The 16,635-nt window shown below is 46.9% G+C and overlaps 1 protein-coding gene and 1 pseudogene across 1 annotated transcript; one reads left to right on the forward strand and one right to left on the reverse strand.

The window, feature by feature from the left end:
• The first annotated feature begins 1,123 nt into the window (after nucleotides 1-1,123).
• On the forward strand, nucleotides 1,124-2,168 carry LOC125118163 (cancer/testis antigen 1-like). The gene is made up of 3 exons (XM_047764291.1): nucleotides 1,124-1,412; nucleotides 1,711-1,828; nucleotides 2,024-2,168. The coding sequence occupies exons 1-3, from the start codon at nucleotides 1,124-1,126 to the stop codon at nucleotides 2,166-2,168; spliced, it is 552 nt and encodes a 183-aa protein (XP_047620247.1).
• A 9,176-nt stretch (nucleotides 2,169-11,344) lies between these two features.
• LOC125118164 (olfactory receptor 3A3-like) lies at nucleotides 11,345-12,754 on the reverse strand (annotated as a pseudogene).
• Between the last annotated feature and the right edge of the window lie 3,881 nt (nucleotides 12,755-16,635).

The following is a 16,635-nucleotide window of genomic DNA, read 5'->3' on the forward strand; positions in this document are numbered from 1 at the left end:
CAGGCGGGTGCCCATCTGGGATCCCTGCAGCCCAGCCCAGGGGGCAGGGTGTGGGCGAGCCTGAGCTGGGCAGGGGACTTGTGCCAGAGGAGGAGTATGGGGACAGAGGTGCACACTTACCCCCCAGCCCTGCCGTGACCCCTCCCCCTGCCGTACCTTTCCTGTTGACTTGACCCCCTTCCAGACACAGAAGTAGACCAGCACCCAGCAGGCCAGCAAGACACAGGGTCACCTCCCAGTTGAGGGCCCCTGGCATATCCAGGCCCCCAGAACGGGCAAGACGTTGTTCTTGGGGGAGGGCGAGCCCGTGAGGTCGGTGTCAGCAGAGGCTGGGAGTGTCCCGGGGGTGGCGCTCCCCTTCCTGCAGCCCTTGGGTCCAGCAGGTTCCTAGTGGGCACCTGGCCGGCCAGACCCCAGCCCGCAGGGTGGTCACTGCAGTTCGTGAGCCTGGAGCCCAGGACGCCCCCCACTCCTCCGCCCTGTTGCCAGGCTGGCAGACATCCCTGGCCTCACCCGCCCCCCCCCCTCGCCCGCCCTGGCACGCACACACGCACACGCACGCACACTTGTGGGAGGCCCGAAGGGCCCGCCAGGCGTGGCCCATGGGCCAGTGGCTCATTCCCAAAGCTGGATGACAGGGGACCAGCGGTCAGCAAGCTGGTCACACTTGAGGTTGGCCAGCTCGCGGCAGACTCGAAGGCGCCAGCGGGCGCAGGCTTGGTGGGAAAGAGTCACGTGCCCAGAGGCCTCGCCAGCGGGATTTCCGGGGCGTGGCGACAGGGCCTTGTTTGCGCAGGCGCTCGGGGCGCCCCCGTGACGTCAGCCGCCAAGGGGCGGAGCTTCCTGAGGGAGCCCGACCCCCTCAGGAGGCTCCGCCTGGGCCTGCAGGGCGGGCGTGAGGCCGGGGGAGCCATGCAGGCCGCAGCCCCCGGCGCGGGCGGTGAGGCCAGAGCTGCCGAAGGCCAAGGCGGTCCCGATGAACCTGGTGGCCCAGATGGCCCTGAAGGGCCTGAGGGCCCCGGTGGAGGTGGCGCGGGAGAGGCGGGTGCCGCCGCAGGAGAAGCCCCGCGGATGCCGCACCCTCCCGGGCCGGGCGGAGACGCCTTGCTGGTGCTGGGTGGGCATGTCTTGCCAGGGCCTGGTGGACACGCCGCGCCGTGGCCGGATGGACAAGCCGTACCAGGTCTGGGTGGACACGCTGTCCCCAGGCCCCGTGGGCACGCCGCAGCAGGACCAGGGGGACACGCTGCACCAGGGCTCGGAGGACACGCCGCGCCGGCGGGGCCCGGGGGACACCCCGCGCCAGGGCCAGGTGGACATGCTGGGCCGTGGCCTGATGCGCACGCTGCCTCGGGGCTGGGCGGGCATGCCAGGCCCACAGCCAGAGGGCCAGGAAGCCAGCTGTTCCAGTTGTATCCTATTTGAGGCGTGCCCGGGTGGCCAGGGGGCCAGACCTAGGAGAGGCAGTGGGATGGGGACGAGGGGGCTGTGGAGGGGGAGCGGTAGGGGGACCAAGAGGGCTGCAGGGCCTGGCCTGGTGGGGGTGGGGAGACAGTGGGGGAAGGTGGCCTGGAGGCGGGGACCTGATGGGAGAGACAAGGGTTAGGGCCGGAGGGGAGGCAGGCCTCGCAATGACGTGAAGGACCAAGGCAAAGTCCAAAGTCGGTATTAGATGGGGCCTTAACCTCATCTCCACCAGCTCCCTCACAGTGCCTTTCCGGTCGCCCGTGGAGGTAGAGATGGCCCGCCAGTCCCTGGCCCCATCTACCCAGCCCTACCAAGGGCCAGTACGCAAGGAGCTCGTAGTGTCCAGCAGTGTCCTAGCTATGTTCGTTCTGAAAGGTGCCGAGGGGGGAGGTTAAGGGCGGCAGGTGGCCGGGTCGCTCTAGTAGTGAATCAGAGACCCGCAGAGATCAGGTCTAAAGGTAGACATAGGCCTGGGCCTGTTACCCTCTCAGGGGCAGAGAGAGTTCGGTGCAGACTGAGCGCATTTAACTCGGTTTTCCTTTCCCCTTGCTTTTAGCCGGCTGACTGCTGAGGACCCTGGCCAACTCCGGGTTTCCAGCACCTCCTGTCTCAACTGGCTTTCCCTGCTGGTTTGGACCGTGCAGCGCTTTGTGCCCCAGTTTTTCACGAAGCCTGGGCCAGGAAAGGGGGCCTCAGATTAACCGGGCCCCTCTTCCTAGGCAGTGCATCCTTCCCCAGGACATTGATGCCCATGCCAGGGGCCACGTTATTACGGGGCCCCATCGTTACCTTGTACTGGCCTTTGGGCACTCTTGGCCCTATTGTTCGTTTCCCTGTTGCTGGAGGAGGAGGATGCTTACGTACTTGTTACAGCAGGAAATAAATCGGAACTACTATTCTGTGTCTGAGTGTATTTTCAGGTACTATGCCGTCACAGTTTCTTGCCTTTGTCCTTGATTCCAAGGGGAGGTTCTGGGATTCAGACATCCTACTAGTACAAGGTAATTAAGGGCAATTAGGAAATGGAAGAAAATTAAAATCATGTCCTGTCATTCAGCATTAACTACTGTATTTTTCAGTATTAGTTTTACAGTTGTATTTCTAATGCAGTTTTTGCAAGTTCAGGATTAATTTTTTCCTGAATTACTTTCATGTGCCATACGAGCTTTCTCTCTCTCTAAAATTTCTGCAAAAACACGTACTTGGATGCGTAAAAGAAGTGCTATAATGTAAGTGTTGGACATTTAGTATATTCATATTTTTCCCTATTATAAGTAATTACTCAGTAGAATTCCTCTATATAAGCCTTGGCCTGTTTGCTTGTGTCCTTAAGATAGATTCCAAAAGGTAGAATGACTGAGTTAATTTTTTTCTTGTCTATTTATTTTTTTAAGGCTGTTGGTCTACACTACATGGTTGCTGTTCAGAAAGTGTGCCCTTCCGGAGTTCCTGTTGTGGTGCAGTGGTTAACGAATCCGACTAGGAACCATGGGGTTGCGGGTTCGATCCCTGCCCTTGCTCAGTGGGTTAACGATCCGGCGTTGCCGTGAGCTGTGGTGTAGGTGGCAGACGCGGCTCGGATCCCGCGTTGCTGTGGCTCTGGCATAGGCCGGCGGCTATAGCTCCAATTCGACCCCTAGCCTGGGAACCTCCATATGCCGCGGGTGTGGCCCAATAAATGGCAAAAAGACAAAAAAAAAAAAAAAAAAGAGAAGGTGTGCCCTTCCATCAGAATTCTAGTTTGCCTATTTCCTTTTACCAGCAGGTCTGATTCCTGCCCAAATAAAAAGCTTAGTTTGCAGGAGAAGATCAAGCAACCCAGAAACACTAGAACTGGAAACTTACGGCCTGCTGACCTTGTTTCAGATCAGCGAAGAAAAGCTTGGGGAGGATTAGTTAAGTCTTTGGCGGAGGACTTAGCTTTCTCTAATGTACAGTGTTTCCTGCAACTTTGGCAGATGCACTTAGTTTTAGTAGCTTTTCTGCGAAGTACATCACATCAGGCAGCCTGCAGATGAAGTAGTTCTGCTTGTTCCTTTCTAGCTTGTGATTGATTTCTCTCTTAATGGGGTTGGATTTGCCTGCCTTTTTTCATGTCTAGTCATTTTAGATTGGGTGCAGAGACTGTGAAGCTTTACCTTGGATGCTGGATATTTGTGTTCCCAAACATTCTTGAGCTTTGTTCTGAAATTCTGTGAAGTTACTTGGAAACATTTTGATCCTTTCAAGTCTTGCTTTTAAGATTTCTCAGGACAGAGCAGATTTTAGTGTAGGGATGATTTCACTAGTGAACAGCCTGCAATATTTGTTTATACTCTATCAGTCGGAGTGGTAGTAAATCTATCTGGACATTTATTTGACATGTTATCTTAAGGTTTAAGCTATTTTTACGCTTTGACCCACCTTTGGGAATCTATCATAGCGAAACTCTTGCATATGCAAACAAGGCAGAATCAATCAGGATGTTAATTACAGCATTGTGTAAAAAATTGGAAGAAATTAAATGGACATCAACTGAGTGAAAATTCAGTAAGTCCATCCTAGTTTAAAACCATGTGGCAGTCGGGGAAAGAGCAAGGTGGATAGCCGGGGACTAAGGAAGAGATTAAAGCCGAGAATCTCTGTGCGGGGTATATAGGCTCCCACCGAGTGAATGGGTGGGGAGGTGCACAGTGACCGCCCGGAGTGAGCCGCCGCCACTGGGGCGAATGATCATCTTTAGACAGCAGCGGTAGAGAGAAACTTCCACCTTGTCGATTCCACACCCATGTGGTGTTTCAATATTTTTACCATGCATGTATTACTTTTGAAATACATACTTTTATTTTGGGAAAATAATAGTCTGTTAGATTAAGGGATAATTTTTCCTAGTCTTGGTCCTTTAAAACACTGGAAATGGATTTTTTTGTGTGTCTTTTTAGGGCTGCAACCACGGCATATGGACATTCCCAGGATAGGGGTCTAATTGGAGCTGTAGCTGCCGGCCTATACCACAGCCACAGCAACGCCAGATCCGAGCCACGTCTGCGACCCACACCACAGCTCACGGCAACACTGGATCCTTAACCCACTGAGTGAGGCCAGGGATCAAACCCACACCCTCATGGTTCCTAGTCGGATTCGTTAACCACTGAGGCACAGTGGGAACTCCTGGAAATGGATTTTTAATTTGATGAAGAGTTTGCATCACTGTAGTAGCCATCTGTTGGTTCTGTCACCCAACATCCATTCCCTTTGTCCTGGTACCAGTATCCTTATCTCCCCCTAGACACACCCCCTTCATTCCCCCTCAACAGTTCTGCTTCTGATGGAGTTGACTTCACCTCTGATTCCAGGGGCGGGCATGTGGCTCAGACTTGGCCAATCGGAGCTCTGCCTTCCTCCGGCCGTGATGGTCCCATCCAACCAGTGACACTTTGGGGGCTGCAGGGAGGCAGACTGGTAATGGACAGAGGAGAACCTGGAGCAAGAAGAAGGCGGATCTCAGAGAACCAGATCCTGGATCCAGCCATGCCTGAAGATAAGAACTACCTCTGTACCTTGCAGTTACGCAGATCCAGAAATTCTCCCTTTGGCTTTAGCCGATGTGGATATTTTTGATTGCTTTTATTCCCTTTTTTTTCACCTGCGACAGCAAAATCTAGACTATTACTGCATTGCGGATCATAACTTTATTTCTTCTGTAACTACTGTGGTCTGAGGACTTGGCCTTCCTTTATTACTTCAAGGGAGACATAGGCCCATTTCTTGCGAAGAGATGGCTCCTTGCTGAACAACCATCGTAGATAGAAAAGGAGACACATGAGTCAAAGGAGGGGAGGGCCGGCAAGGGGCAGCTGGAGGAAAGGGACAAGCAGAAGGACCATCGCTTTCCCAAAAGTGGCCCACAAGTGGCCTATATAGTGACTATTGAGAAGCCCGTGCCTTTTTTTTTAGGGCCACACCCACAGCATATGGAGGTTCCCAGGCTAGGGGTCAAATCAGAGCTGAAGCAGCCAACCTACACCACAGCCACAGCAACACGGGATCTGAGCCTTGTCTATGACCTACACGACAGCTCACGGCAACGCCGGATCCCTAACCCACTGAGCGAGGCCAGGGATCAAACCTGCGTCTTCATGGATACTAGTCAGATTCATTTTTGCTGAGCCATGATGGGAACTCCCACATTATTTTTTGAAGCTGTATGATATTTCACAGAATGTATATACCATAGTTATTTTAACCTATCTCTTACATATCAGCCTTTAGGCTATTTATAATTTTTTTTTATTTTTATAGCCACACTCACGGCATATGGAAGTTCCCAGGATAGGGTTCAAATCCGAGCCACATCTGTGACGTACACCACAGCTTGTGGCAGCACCAGACCCTTAACCCACTGAATGAGGCTAGGGATCAAACCTACATCCTCATGGATACAGGTTGGGTTTGTTACTGCTAGCCACAGCAGGAACTCCATAGGCTGTTTATAATTTTTCAGTGTTATAAACAATGCTGAAATGAACGTCCTAGTACATTTGTTTTTGTGTAACACATTCTGTACAATAGGATTTTAGAAGGAGGGTTGTTGGGTCAAAGAGTAGTCTCTCTCTCTCTCTTTTTTTTTGTCTTTTCGTCTTTTCTGGGGCCACTCCTGCGGCATATGGAGGTTCCCAGGCTAGGGATCTAATCGGAGCTGTTGCTGCCGGCCTACACCACAGCCACAGCAACACGGGATCTGAGCCTTGTCTGCGACCTGCACTGCAGTTCATGGCAACGCCGGATCCTTAACCCACTGAGCAAGGGCAGGGATTGAACCCGCAACCTCACGGTTCCTAGTCGGATTCGTTAACCACTGCGCCACGACGGAAACTCCAAGAGTAGTCTCTTTTTCAAAGTGTCTGATGCATATTACCAAACTGCCCTCCAAAACAGTTGCATCAACCTTAAGTCGGTCCAATTATGTCTGACAGTGTCCATTTTCTTCCTTCCTACCCTGTAGTTGTTGGCTTGGGCTACCCTAATAAAATACCGCAGAGGAGGTGGCTTAAGCAACAGAAGTTTATTTTCCCATAGTTCTGATGACGTGAAGGCCAAGATCAAGGTACCAGCAGGTTGGTTTTTCATGAGCACCCTCCTCGAGATAGACAGCCACCTTCTCTCTGTGTCAAGGCATGACCTTTCCTATGTGGGTGTGTGTGTGTGGGGGGGTGTGGGGGGGTGTGGGTGTAGAGAGAGAACAAGCGAGCTCGTTGCCTTTGGACAGCAGTTCTTCTTATAAGGACACCAATCTGATTGGATTAGGCACCCACACTTATAACCTCATTCAACCTTAATTACCTCCCTAAAGTCCATATCTCCAAATACTGTCACATTAGAGAGCAGAGTTTCAGCCTATGAATGGGGGGATACAATTGAGCTCTTAACACACCCCAACCGAATATTTTCAGTCTTCTAAATCTTTGCCCATGGAGTAGCCAAAATTGTATCTCAATATTGTTTCACTATCTTTTTATTTCTAAAATAGTTTAAAAACAATTCATACGACACTTGGCCAGTGGAAATTCCTTTTCATATCCTTTTCCTATTTAATTGTAACAATAATATTTTACTTATTGATTGGCGAGTGCTCTCTATAGGTTAAAGATATCAAATCTTTGTTATAATTTGGAAATCCTTCCTCACTGCTTCATTTTAACTTTGGTCATAGTTCCTTTACATGCAGAAGATTTTTTTTAAAAGTTTAACTGTAAGTGATGACATTTTCATGATTTCTGTAGTTTAGGTCCAGTAGAAAGGTCTTGCCCACTGTAAAACCATAAAAATTTGTCGCTCAGTGTCTTCCAGCAGTCTAAAATTTTAATCCCACTAGCAATTTATTTTGGTGCCAAAAAGTAAAATTGCTCTAAGTTTGTTTTTCCCTCAAAGGTTTGTCACCCCATTTCCTGAGTAACCTGTATTTCTCCACGGAATTGAAATGTCATCTTCACCAAATTTTAACCACTGCTTCCCCCATCTTTGTTTATCCTTGCAATGTATTCTTCCAGCTAAAGCAGGTTGAGTGACCTGGAGGACACAGAACAGAAAGCTGGGATTGGGATGGGAGAAGAGAGAGACAGAGACAGTTGCCTTCCCAAGAGCACAGGGAGAAATGCAGACAAGAAGGAAGCGAGAGCGAGGAGATCGGGGCACCAATGGCTTAGAGGACTGCTGAGGTGGGAATACTCGAGCATTTGAAGTTTTCTATTTTTTTATTATAATAAAATGCTGTTATGTTATGTTATTTGTTTAAAAAGACTGCATACACACATATGTCTAAACATACACAGTCCTAGGTTCAGTAATGCGAGAGTTTTCAGGTGGAGTTCATAATTTTGCAGGAACTCTGCATCCCCCCAGCTCATTTATCCAGGTCGCTGTGATTCCAGCACATTACCTGGGGGAATGGGGGGAAATTGCTCCACCATATAGTAGAACGAAGGCTATGTGGAGAAAGGCCAAGACACGTGGCTGCAAAATTGATGTCCAAAATAAAAAACAAATTCCATATCCTCAGGGAAAGGGAGGGCTAATCAGCCAGGACAGCAGCAGTTGTATCTAACAGACCAGGTCAGAGATGTGACTGGAGAGAAAATGTAAAGTGATGTCAGAAGCCAGAGTGAAACAGAAATTGGAAGAGTGCATGAAGAATACTGGTGAAATTACTTGGATTACACCAGTCAGGAGAAAAAGAAAGCTGGCTGAGGTTTTACTTCTGATAGAAAAATAAATTTCCAAACGAATTGAATTTTAAGTGGGAAAAATGACAGCATACGATTGAATGGCAAATATGAAACCCCCAAAGTAAAAAGAGAAAAAACTGATGAAGAAGCTTATGCATGATACAAAATGCAGAAGCCACGCATGAGTAAAAATGAATCTAGGTCTGAATACAAAGAAACGTTAAACATATTTGGCAGAAAACACCATGACAGCATCAAACTGGGAATCAACTGGGAAAATTCTTTATACATCAGAGAGTTAAAAAAAATAGGATACAAAAGTGCATAAGCCAAAGAATAAAATAAATGTCTAATTACACAAAAAATGTTAAACTGTCTTTTGGAAGAAAACGTAAGTAAGATGAATAGACAAACAGGTTGGGAAAAAAATTAGTAATCCAAAGAGTAAACTGAGGCAAATATCTTTTTCTTTCTTTCTTTCTTTCTTTATATAATGGTTTTTATTTTTTTTTCATTAGAGCTGGTTTACAGTGGTCTATCAATTTCTACTGTGCAGCATGGTGACCCCGTCACATATACATGTCCACATTCTTTTTTCTCCCATGGTCATGCTCCATCATAAGTGACTAGGTAGCTCTAAAAGGTAGAAAACGCCTAGAAATCATACATAGAGACAAACAACCCCATAGAGAATTGTACAAATGACAAGAACATGGAATTCGTGGAATCAAATTATACGCAGCCAATTCAGTATAGCATGTGATTCTCTTTCTATAAAACAATTGTACATGCAGGTTAGTGTACCTGGAAAAAGGCCCAGAGGAACACACATAAAACCGTTTATAGTGGTTAGTGCAGACACTGAGATGATGAGACAATTTTACTTTCTTGGTAAAGTATAAATGACTTCATTTAGAAAATTTTAAAACCATTTTTAAAGATTGCAGTGTAGTTCACTTACAATGTCGCGTTAGTTCCAGGTAGACATCAAACTCACTCCCTTATACATGTACATGTACATGTATATTTAGTCTTTTTTTTCTTTGGCTGCGCCCATAGCATACGGAAGTTCCGGGCCAGCCAGGGGTCAAACTTGCACCACGGTAGCGACCCGAGCCACTGCAGCGACAACGCCAGATACTTAACTTGCTGAGCCACGGGGGGACTCCTGTATATGTGTTCTAATAAATAAATAAATGAATTTAAAGATTTAAAGATTATTTTAAAGATTATTTTCCATTATAGGTTTCTTTTAAAAATTTTTTATGAGAATATAGTTGATTTACAATGTCGTGGCAATTTCTCCTGTACAGCAAAGTGGCCCATTCATATACATACATCCCCTTCCTGATATTAACTTCCATTATGGTCTATCCCAAGAGACTGCATGTAGTTCCCTGGGCTATGGAGTAGGACCTCATTGTCTATTCGTCCCCAGTGTCAGAGTTTGCATCAACTAACCCCAAACTCCCCGTCCATCCCACTCCCTCCCCCTCCTCTTGGCAACCACAAGTCTGTTCTGTGTGTCTGCAAGTCTGTTTCTGTTTTGTAGATAGGTTCAGTTGTGCCATATTTTAGATTCCACATAGAAGTGATATCATATGGTATTTGTCTTTTTCTGTCTGGCTTACTTTACTTAGTATGATAACCTCTAGTTGCATCTATGTTGCTGAAAATGCCATTATTTCATTCTTTTTTTTTTTGTCTTTTTGCTATTTCTTTGGGCTGCTCCCATGGCATATGGAGGTTCCCAGGCTAGGGGTCGAATCGGAGCTGTAGCCACCAGCCTACGCCAGAGCCACAGCAACGAGGGATCTGAGCTGCGTCTGCAACCTCCACCACAGCTCACGGCAATGCCGGATCGTCAACCCACTGAGCGAGGGCAGGGACCAAACCCGCAACCTCATGGTTCCTAGTTGGGTTTGTTAACCACTGCACCACGACGGGAACTCCAATTTCATTCTTTTTATGGCTAAGTTTCCATTACATATATGTACCACGTCTTCTTTATCTAATCCTCTGTTGATGGACATTTAAGTTGCTTCCTTGTTTTGGTTATTGTCAATAGTGCAGCTATGAACATACAGGTGCATGTATCTTCGAATTACGGTTTATGCGGATGGATGCCCAGGGGTGGGACTGCTGGATCCTATGGTAGTTCAATTTTCAGTTTCCTGAGGAGCCTCCATACTGTTTCCTTTAGCTGTTGCACCAATTTACATTCCCACCAACAGTGTAGGAGGGTTCCCTTTTCTCCACACCCTCTCCAGCATTTATTGTTTGTAGACTTTTTAATGATGGCCATTTGACTGGTGAGAGGTGATACTTCATTATAGCTTTGATGTGCATTTCTCTAATAATTACTGATGTTGGTCATCTTTTCATGTGCCTGTTGGCCATCTCTATGTCTTTGGTGTGTGTGTGTGTGTTTCTGTCTTTTTAGGGCCACACCCACGGCATATGGAGGTTCCCAGGCTAGGGGCTGAATCCGAGCTGTAGCTGCTGGCCTACACCACAGCCACAGCAAATCGGGATCCAAGCTGCGTCTGCAACCTACACCACAGCTCACGGCAAGGCGGGATCCTTAACCCACTGAGGGAGGCCAGGGATGGAACCTGTGTCCTCACAGATGCTGGTCAAATTCATTTCCAGTGAGCCATGATGGGAACTCCATGTATTCTTTGGATAAATGTCTACACGAATGATTTTATAATAAGCATACATAATAGTTGAAAAAAATCTCTAAGCATCCAGAACGGCAAATACACAGTGACTCCAGTTTTGTTTCCCTGCTTTAAACATACATGCACATACATTTGTACATCAAAAAGAAACCTGAAGAAAACCACGAAAATGTTCACAGTGGTTCTATGTGGTGAGATTGTGAAGGGGAGTTTTTTGTCATTTTATACGTTTCTGAAACTGCACCACTTACCCAATGACCACGTTTTACTTCCATAAATACAGAAAAAAAAATTTAGAGTCAAAAAATGTTACAGAAATATTTGATCTTTGCTGGAATGGAGGAACGTCTGGCACATAAATAGGACCCACCGAAGGGCTCGTCTGCACTAGATTTCAGTCCTGTGTGATTGGATTCGCTCCCAAAGCATCGAGCATGTGCCAACCTCACTTGGAGAAGGAGCGTGGCCTTGATTTGATGGGACTCGTGCCTAGGAGGCACTTTCTTTCCCAAGGACCTTGAACAAAGCCCTCTCCACCTCCTTGTTTCGCACGCTGTAGATGATGGGCCTGAACACGGGAGTGAGGCCCACGTACAGCGCCGAGAGCACCCGGTGCCTCAAGCCAGACGACCGACGTGATGCAGAAAATACAGACCAAAGTTACGGGAGCACCGCAGGTGGACAAGGCTCTTCTTCGGCCCTCAGCAGGGTGAATCCTGAGAACTGCAGCCACCACGTGAATATGAGAGATTGCAGCCAGGGCACAGGGTGCAAGAGCCACCAGAAAACTGAAGAAGAACAGGGCGAGTTCATTAGCCCGGGTGCTGGAGCAAGAGCGTGTGAGTAGCGGGGGGAGGTCGCAGAAGAAGTGGGTGATCAGGCGAGGCCCGCAGGACTTGAGCAGAGCTGCAAGGACGGTGTGGGTGAGCGCATCGACCAAAGCAAGCAGGCAGGAGACCGAAGCCAGGCCGGTCCGCGCCCGTCGGCCCATGAGGCCTCGGTAGGCAGCGGCTGGCAGATGGCTGCGTAGCGGTCATGGGCCATGGCTATGAGCAGGAAGCACTCCCAGGGTGCCAGTAAGTGGAGAAAGACTATCTGGGTAAGACAAGCACGATAGGGCATGATCCGGACTGGTGCCAGCAGATGCACTAGAATCCCAGGCACCGTGTTGGCGGTCTAGGCGGTATCCAGCAGGGGGAGGTTGGCCAGGAAGAAACACATGGGAGTGTGGAGTCGGAAGTTCATTACGGTTAGGCTGGCGATGCCCAGGTTCCCAGCCACGGCCACTCTGTAGAGCAGCAGAAAGATGGCGAAGAGCAAATGCCCCGACTCCTGAGTGTCAGTTAAGCCTTCCAGAAGAAACTGGGATGCGAGGGTCCCATTCTCCAGCTGCATGAAACCAAACACAGAAACTTGCACCTGTAGAGTCTAAGTTAGAGTCACATGAGGGTCTCCATTTGGAGTTTCAATTCGCACAAGGGGCTGGCAGTGAGGAAATATCCCGGGGCAAAGAAGGCGGGTTTTAGACGTAAAGGCAGAAGCCGGAGAATTGCAAGAATGAGGTTGGGTTCAGGAGGCCCGTGGTAAGGGAGGGGCCAGGAGAACCCCTTCAGCCCCCACACCGAGAGGGGCTGGAAGTCACAGCACACCCTATAAGAACATCAAAGTCATCCCTCAGAAAGTTCTAGCTGACTAAGTGGTCCTAGACCTTGTAAGTAGCTGAAGTTGCCCCGCTACTTCGGCATCGGCAAACCAGCAGAAGCCCGACTGCGGAGCCGTGATGAGATCAAAGCCGAAGAGCTCCTCATGGGCTCCCGGGCCCGCTGGGATATGCCCTCTCCCTTCCTCTCTGATCCTCTGCTCTGGGTCCCGCACAGACTTATCCACGGCAGCAAACATCCGGGTCTGTTTCCTTCCTTGGTGGAAGAGGGCTCTGCTCTTCTATCCAAGGCCGATTTCTCCAGCTACTCTTTTTGTGTTTGTCTTTTTAGGGCCACACTGGTGGCATCTGGAGGTTCCCAGGCTAGGGGTCCGATTGGAGCTGCCGCCGCCAACCTATGCCACAGCCATGGCAATGCGGGATCCGAGCCGCATCTGTGACCTATAGCACAGCTCACAGCAATGCCAGATCCTTAACCCTCTGAGCAGGGCCAGGGATGAAACTTGCATCCTCACGGATACCAGTTGGGTTCTTAACCTGCTGAGCCACAGCAGGAACTCCCTCTCCAGTTACTCTTCATCTCAATATTTGGCAGTCCTGAAGTTCCCATTGTGGTGCATTGGAAACGAATCCAAGAGTCTCTAGGGAGTTCCTACTGTGGGGTTCCTACTGTGGGTTAAGAATGCAACTGCAGCAGTTCAGGTCGCCACAGAGGTGTGGGCTCAATCCCAGGCCAGTGCAGTGGGTTAAAGGATCTGGCATTGCTGCAGCTGTTGCATAGGTCACAGCTGCAGCTTGAATTCAGTCCCTGGCCCCGGAACTTCCATATGCCATGAGGGCAGCCATGATTTTTTTTTTAGTTCCCACTGTGGTGAAACAGGATTAGCGGCATCTCTGGGGCACTAGGACACAGGTTTGATCCCTGGCCCAGTACAGTGGGTTAAGGATCTGGCATTGCCTGCAGCATAGGTCACTTGGATCTGATCCCTGGCCCGGGAACTCCATATGCCACAGAGCAGCCAAAAAAAAAAAAAAAGGAAAAAATTTTACATAGTTTTTAGTTTGCACCCTAAATGTTTGGCACATATTTTATTGAATGTATCTCTAAGTGTTTCATGTTTTAAAATACTGTTATAAGTAATAATGATTTTTTAAATTTCACATTTCTTTTTTGTAGATTACTTAGGATGTTCTACATACAGAAACATGTCATCTCCGAATAAAGATACTTCTATTTTTTTCCAATCTGTATAACTTCTATTTCTCTTTCTTGCCTAGCACACTGCCTAGGATCTCTAGGACAAGACTGAATAAAAGCGGTCAACATCCCTGCCTTATTCTCAGATTTAGGGGGTGTGATTATATTTCCCGCCGTTATCATGCTGGCTGTAGGATTTGTTTTTACCTGCACCTGCAGCATCTGTAAGTGCCTGAGCCAGGGATCAAACCCAAGCCACAGCAGCAGCTGGAGCCACAGCAGTGACAACTGAATCCGTAACCCACTGAGCCACCAGGGAACTCCAGCTGTTGGATTTGTGTAGATTATCTTTATTAGATTAAGAAAGTTTCTTCCTCATCCTGGTCTTCTGGGAGTTTTTATCAGAGTGGTTGCTGAATAGTTTAAATGCTTTTTCTGCATCTATTAAAACGACCGTATGTTTTGTCTTTTTTCTTTTCTTAATAGGATGACTAACAATGATTTTAAAAAATTCAAAACCAATCTTTTGTTCTTCAGATCAATCTCACTTGGTCATACTGTGTCATCCTTTTTATACATGGCTGGATTAAATTTGCTGATATTTAATTAAGGTGTTTTTTTGGTGTAACTTGAAGGATATGGGTCTATGATTTGGTTTTCCTGCAATGTCTTCATCTGGTTTTGGTATTTTGTAATGCTGGCCTCATCAAATGATTAGAGAGGTGTTTCCCCTACTCTACTTCCTGAAAGAATTTGTATAGGTTTGGTAATCTTTCTCCTTTAAGTGTTTCATAGTGTTAACTAGTAAAGTCATCTAGGCCTGAAATTTTCTGTTCCGTTGCTTTCACAGATTTAGGGATATTTGGGTTTTCCACTTCTTCTTGAGTTAGTTTTGGTCATTTGCGTCCCTTAAGGAATGTCTCCATTTCATCTACATTGGCAACTTTATTCACAAATACTGTTCCTAATAGTCCTTGCTGACACTTCTTATCAGTTTTATTGGTATTTTAAAAAGCTCTCAGTTTCATGGATTTTTGTCGATCCCTTGTCCTACATTTTATTCATATCTGCTCTTATCTTCATTATCTCCTTCCTACCACTTATTCAGATTTTAGTTTATTCTTCTATGTCTGATCTTTGTGCAGCATTGTTCTATTAATGAAAATGATTTTCCTCTTGATGCTGGCTGGATCTATTTCTCTTTTCTTTTACGTGAGCTTTGCTTCCTGTATCATTTTCCTTGTCCTAAAGTCCACGCTGCCTGCTGTTAATATAGCCACTCAAACTTCCCTCTTCTATCTTTATCCATCTCTTCGCTTTGATCAGACTTACGTCTTTAAAGGAGATTTCTTAGGCTCAGCATGTGTTTGGTTTGGCCTTTTTGTGTACTTGACAGTCTCTGCTTTTTAACGGAAGCACTTAGACCATTTACAGTTAATGTTATTGGCGATGCTGTTGTTTCAGTCTGCCATCCTGCTATTTATTTTCTATTTGTCCCATGTGTTCTGTGTTCCTTTTTCTATCTTTTCACGCCATCTTTGAGTTTGAATCATTGTTAGAATTCCACTTTATCCTCACGACATTCTTTTTGGGATTTAGCTTTTCTAATATGCATTTGCCCTTCGAGTAGTTTGACCTGTGAGAACATTCCAACAATATTCTTCCACTTCCCCACTCTTTCCTTTGTACTGTTGTTGTCATATATTTTATTTTCGACGGGGGTTATAAACTTCACATTATGTTGTTAATACTTTTGCCTTAAATACTTTGCTAGGATTGAAAGAAATACAAACATGAGATAAAAATTGTATTTACCTGCATGTTTTCCGTTTCCGAGATCCTTCGTTCCTTCACGTGGATCCCAGCTTCCATGTAGCAGCGTCCTTGCTTGAGGAGAATGGTCTGTAACACATCTGGTACTGGAGGTTCTCTGCTGATAACAATTTAGCTTTTATATGTCTGAAAAAGTCTGTGATTTGCTTTCTTTTTCATTGAGGCAAAAGTGACACTGTAAAACAAACCATTTTAAAGTAGAGAATTCACTGGTATTTAGTAATTCACATGCAAAAGGACTGCCATTTTTTCGGGGGGGTTGTTTTGGGTTTTTTTTTTTTTTTTTTGTCTTTTTAGGGCCGAGCCTGCGGCATAGGGAGCTTCCCAGGCTAGGGGTCCAATCAGAGCTGCAGCTGCCAGTCTGTGCCACAGCCACAGCCACCTCAGATCTGAGCCGCGTCTGCGACCTACACCGAAGCTCACGGCAACGCTGGATCTTTAAACCACTGAATGAGGCCAGGGATCAAACCCACATCCTCATGGATACTAGTCGGGTTCTTAACTTGATGAGCCACAGTGGGAACTCCCCTAAAAACTATTAATAAGCGAACTTAAAGAAAACCTACATTAATGGAGAAACGTACCGTAGTCATGAATCGGAAGACCCGGTATTCTGAAGATGTGCACTGTCACCACACCATTGCGTCAATTCAAAGCAAACACAATAAAAATCCTGATATTGCAGAAACCGCCAAACCGATTCTGAAATATGTGTGGAAATATAAAGAACCCAGAATAGGCAAAATCAAACTTGGAAAAGAGGAATAAAATTGAAAGATATAAGGATAACTAAAAAAAGATAAAGATAAAACAGAAAGCTCATGCAGTGCTGATGGGAATGTAAATTGGTACAACGATATTGAGAAACGGTTCTCCAGTTTCTTATAAAATTAAGTGTGTAATCAATTATCTTATAACCCAGCAATCTCACGCTGCTAATTACCCAAGAGGATCAAAAATGCATGTCCACATAAACAGTTATACAGGAGTTTTCATAGAAATTTTATGAATAGTAACCCCAATGTGGAAGCAACTCAAATGTCTATCGCAAAGTGAATGGCTAAGCACACAATGGTACATCCGTGCAAA

The sequence above is a fragment of the Phacochoerus africanus genome, chromosome X (assembly GCF_016906955.1).
Source record: "Phacochoerus africanus isolate WHEZ1 chromosome X, ROS_Pafr_v1, whole genome shotgun sequence".
Classification (NCBI taxonomy): Eukaryota; Metazoa; Chordata; class Mammalia; order Artiodactyla; family Suidae; genus Phacochoerus; species Phacochoerus africanus.

Bases quoted from the DNA above. Each gene is read 5' to 3' on its own strand.
- LOC125118163 (XM_047764291.1), top strand. From the start codon at position 1,124: ATGTCTTGCCAGGGCCTGGTGGACACGCCGCGCCGTGGCCGGATGGAC. The intron at 1,413-1,710 runs GTATCCTATTTG...GCTCCCTCACAG, and splicing joins GGAAGCCAGCTGTTCCAGTT to TGCCTTTCCGGTCGCCCGTG. The intron at 1,829-2,023 runs GTTCGTTCTGAA...CCTTGCTTTTAG, and splicing joins TCCAGCAGTGTCCTAGCTAT to CCGGCTGACTGCTGAGGACC.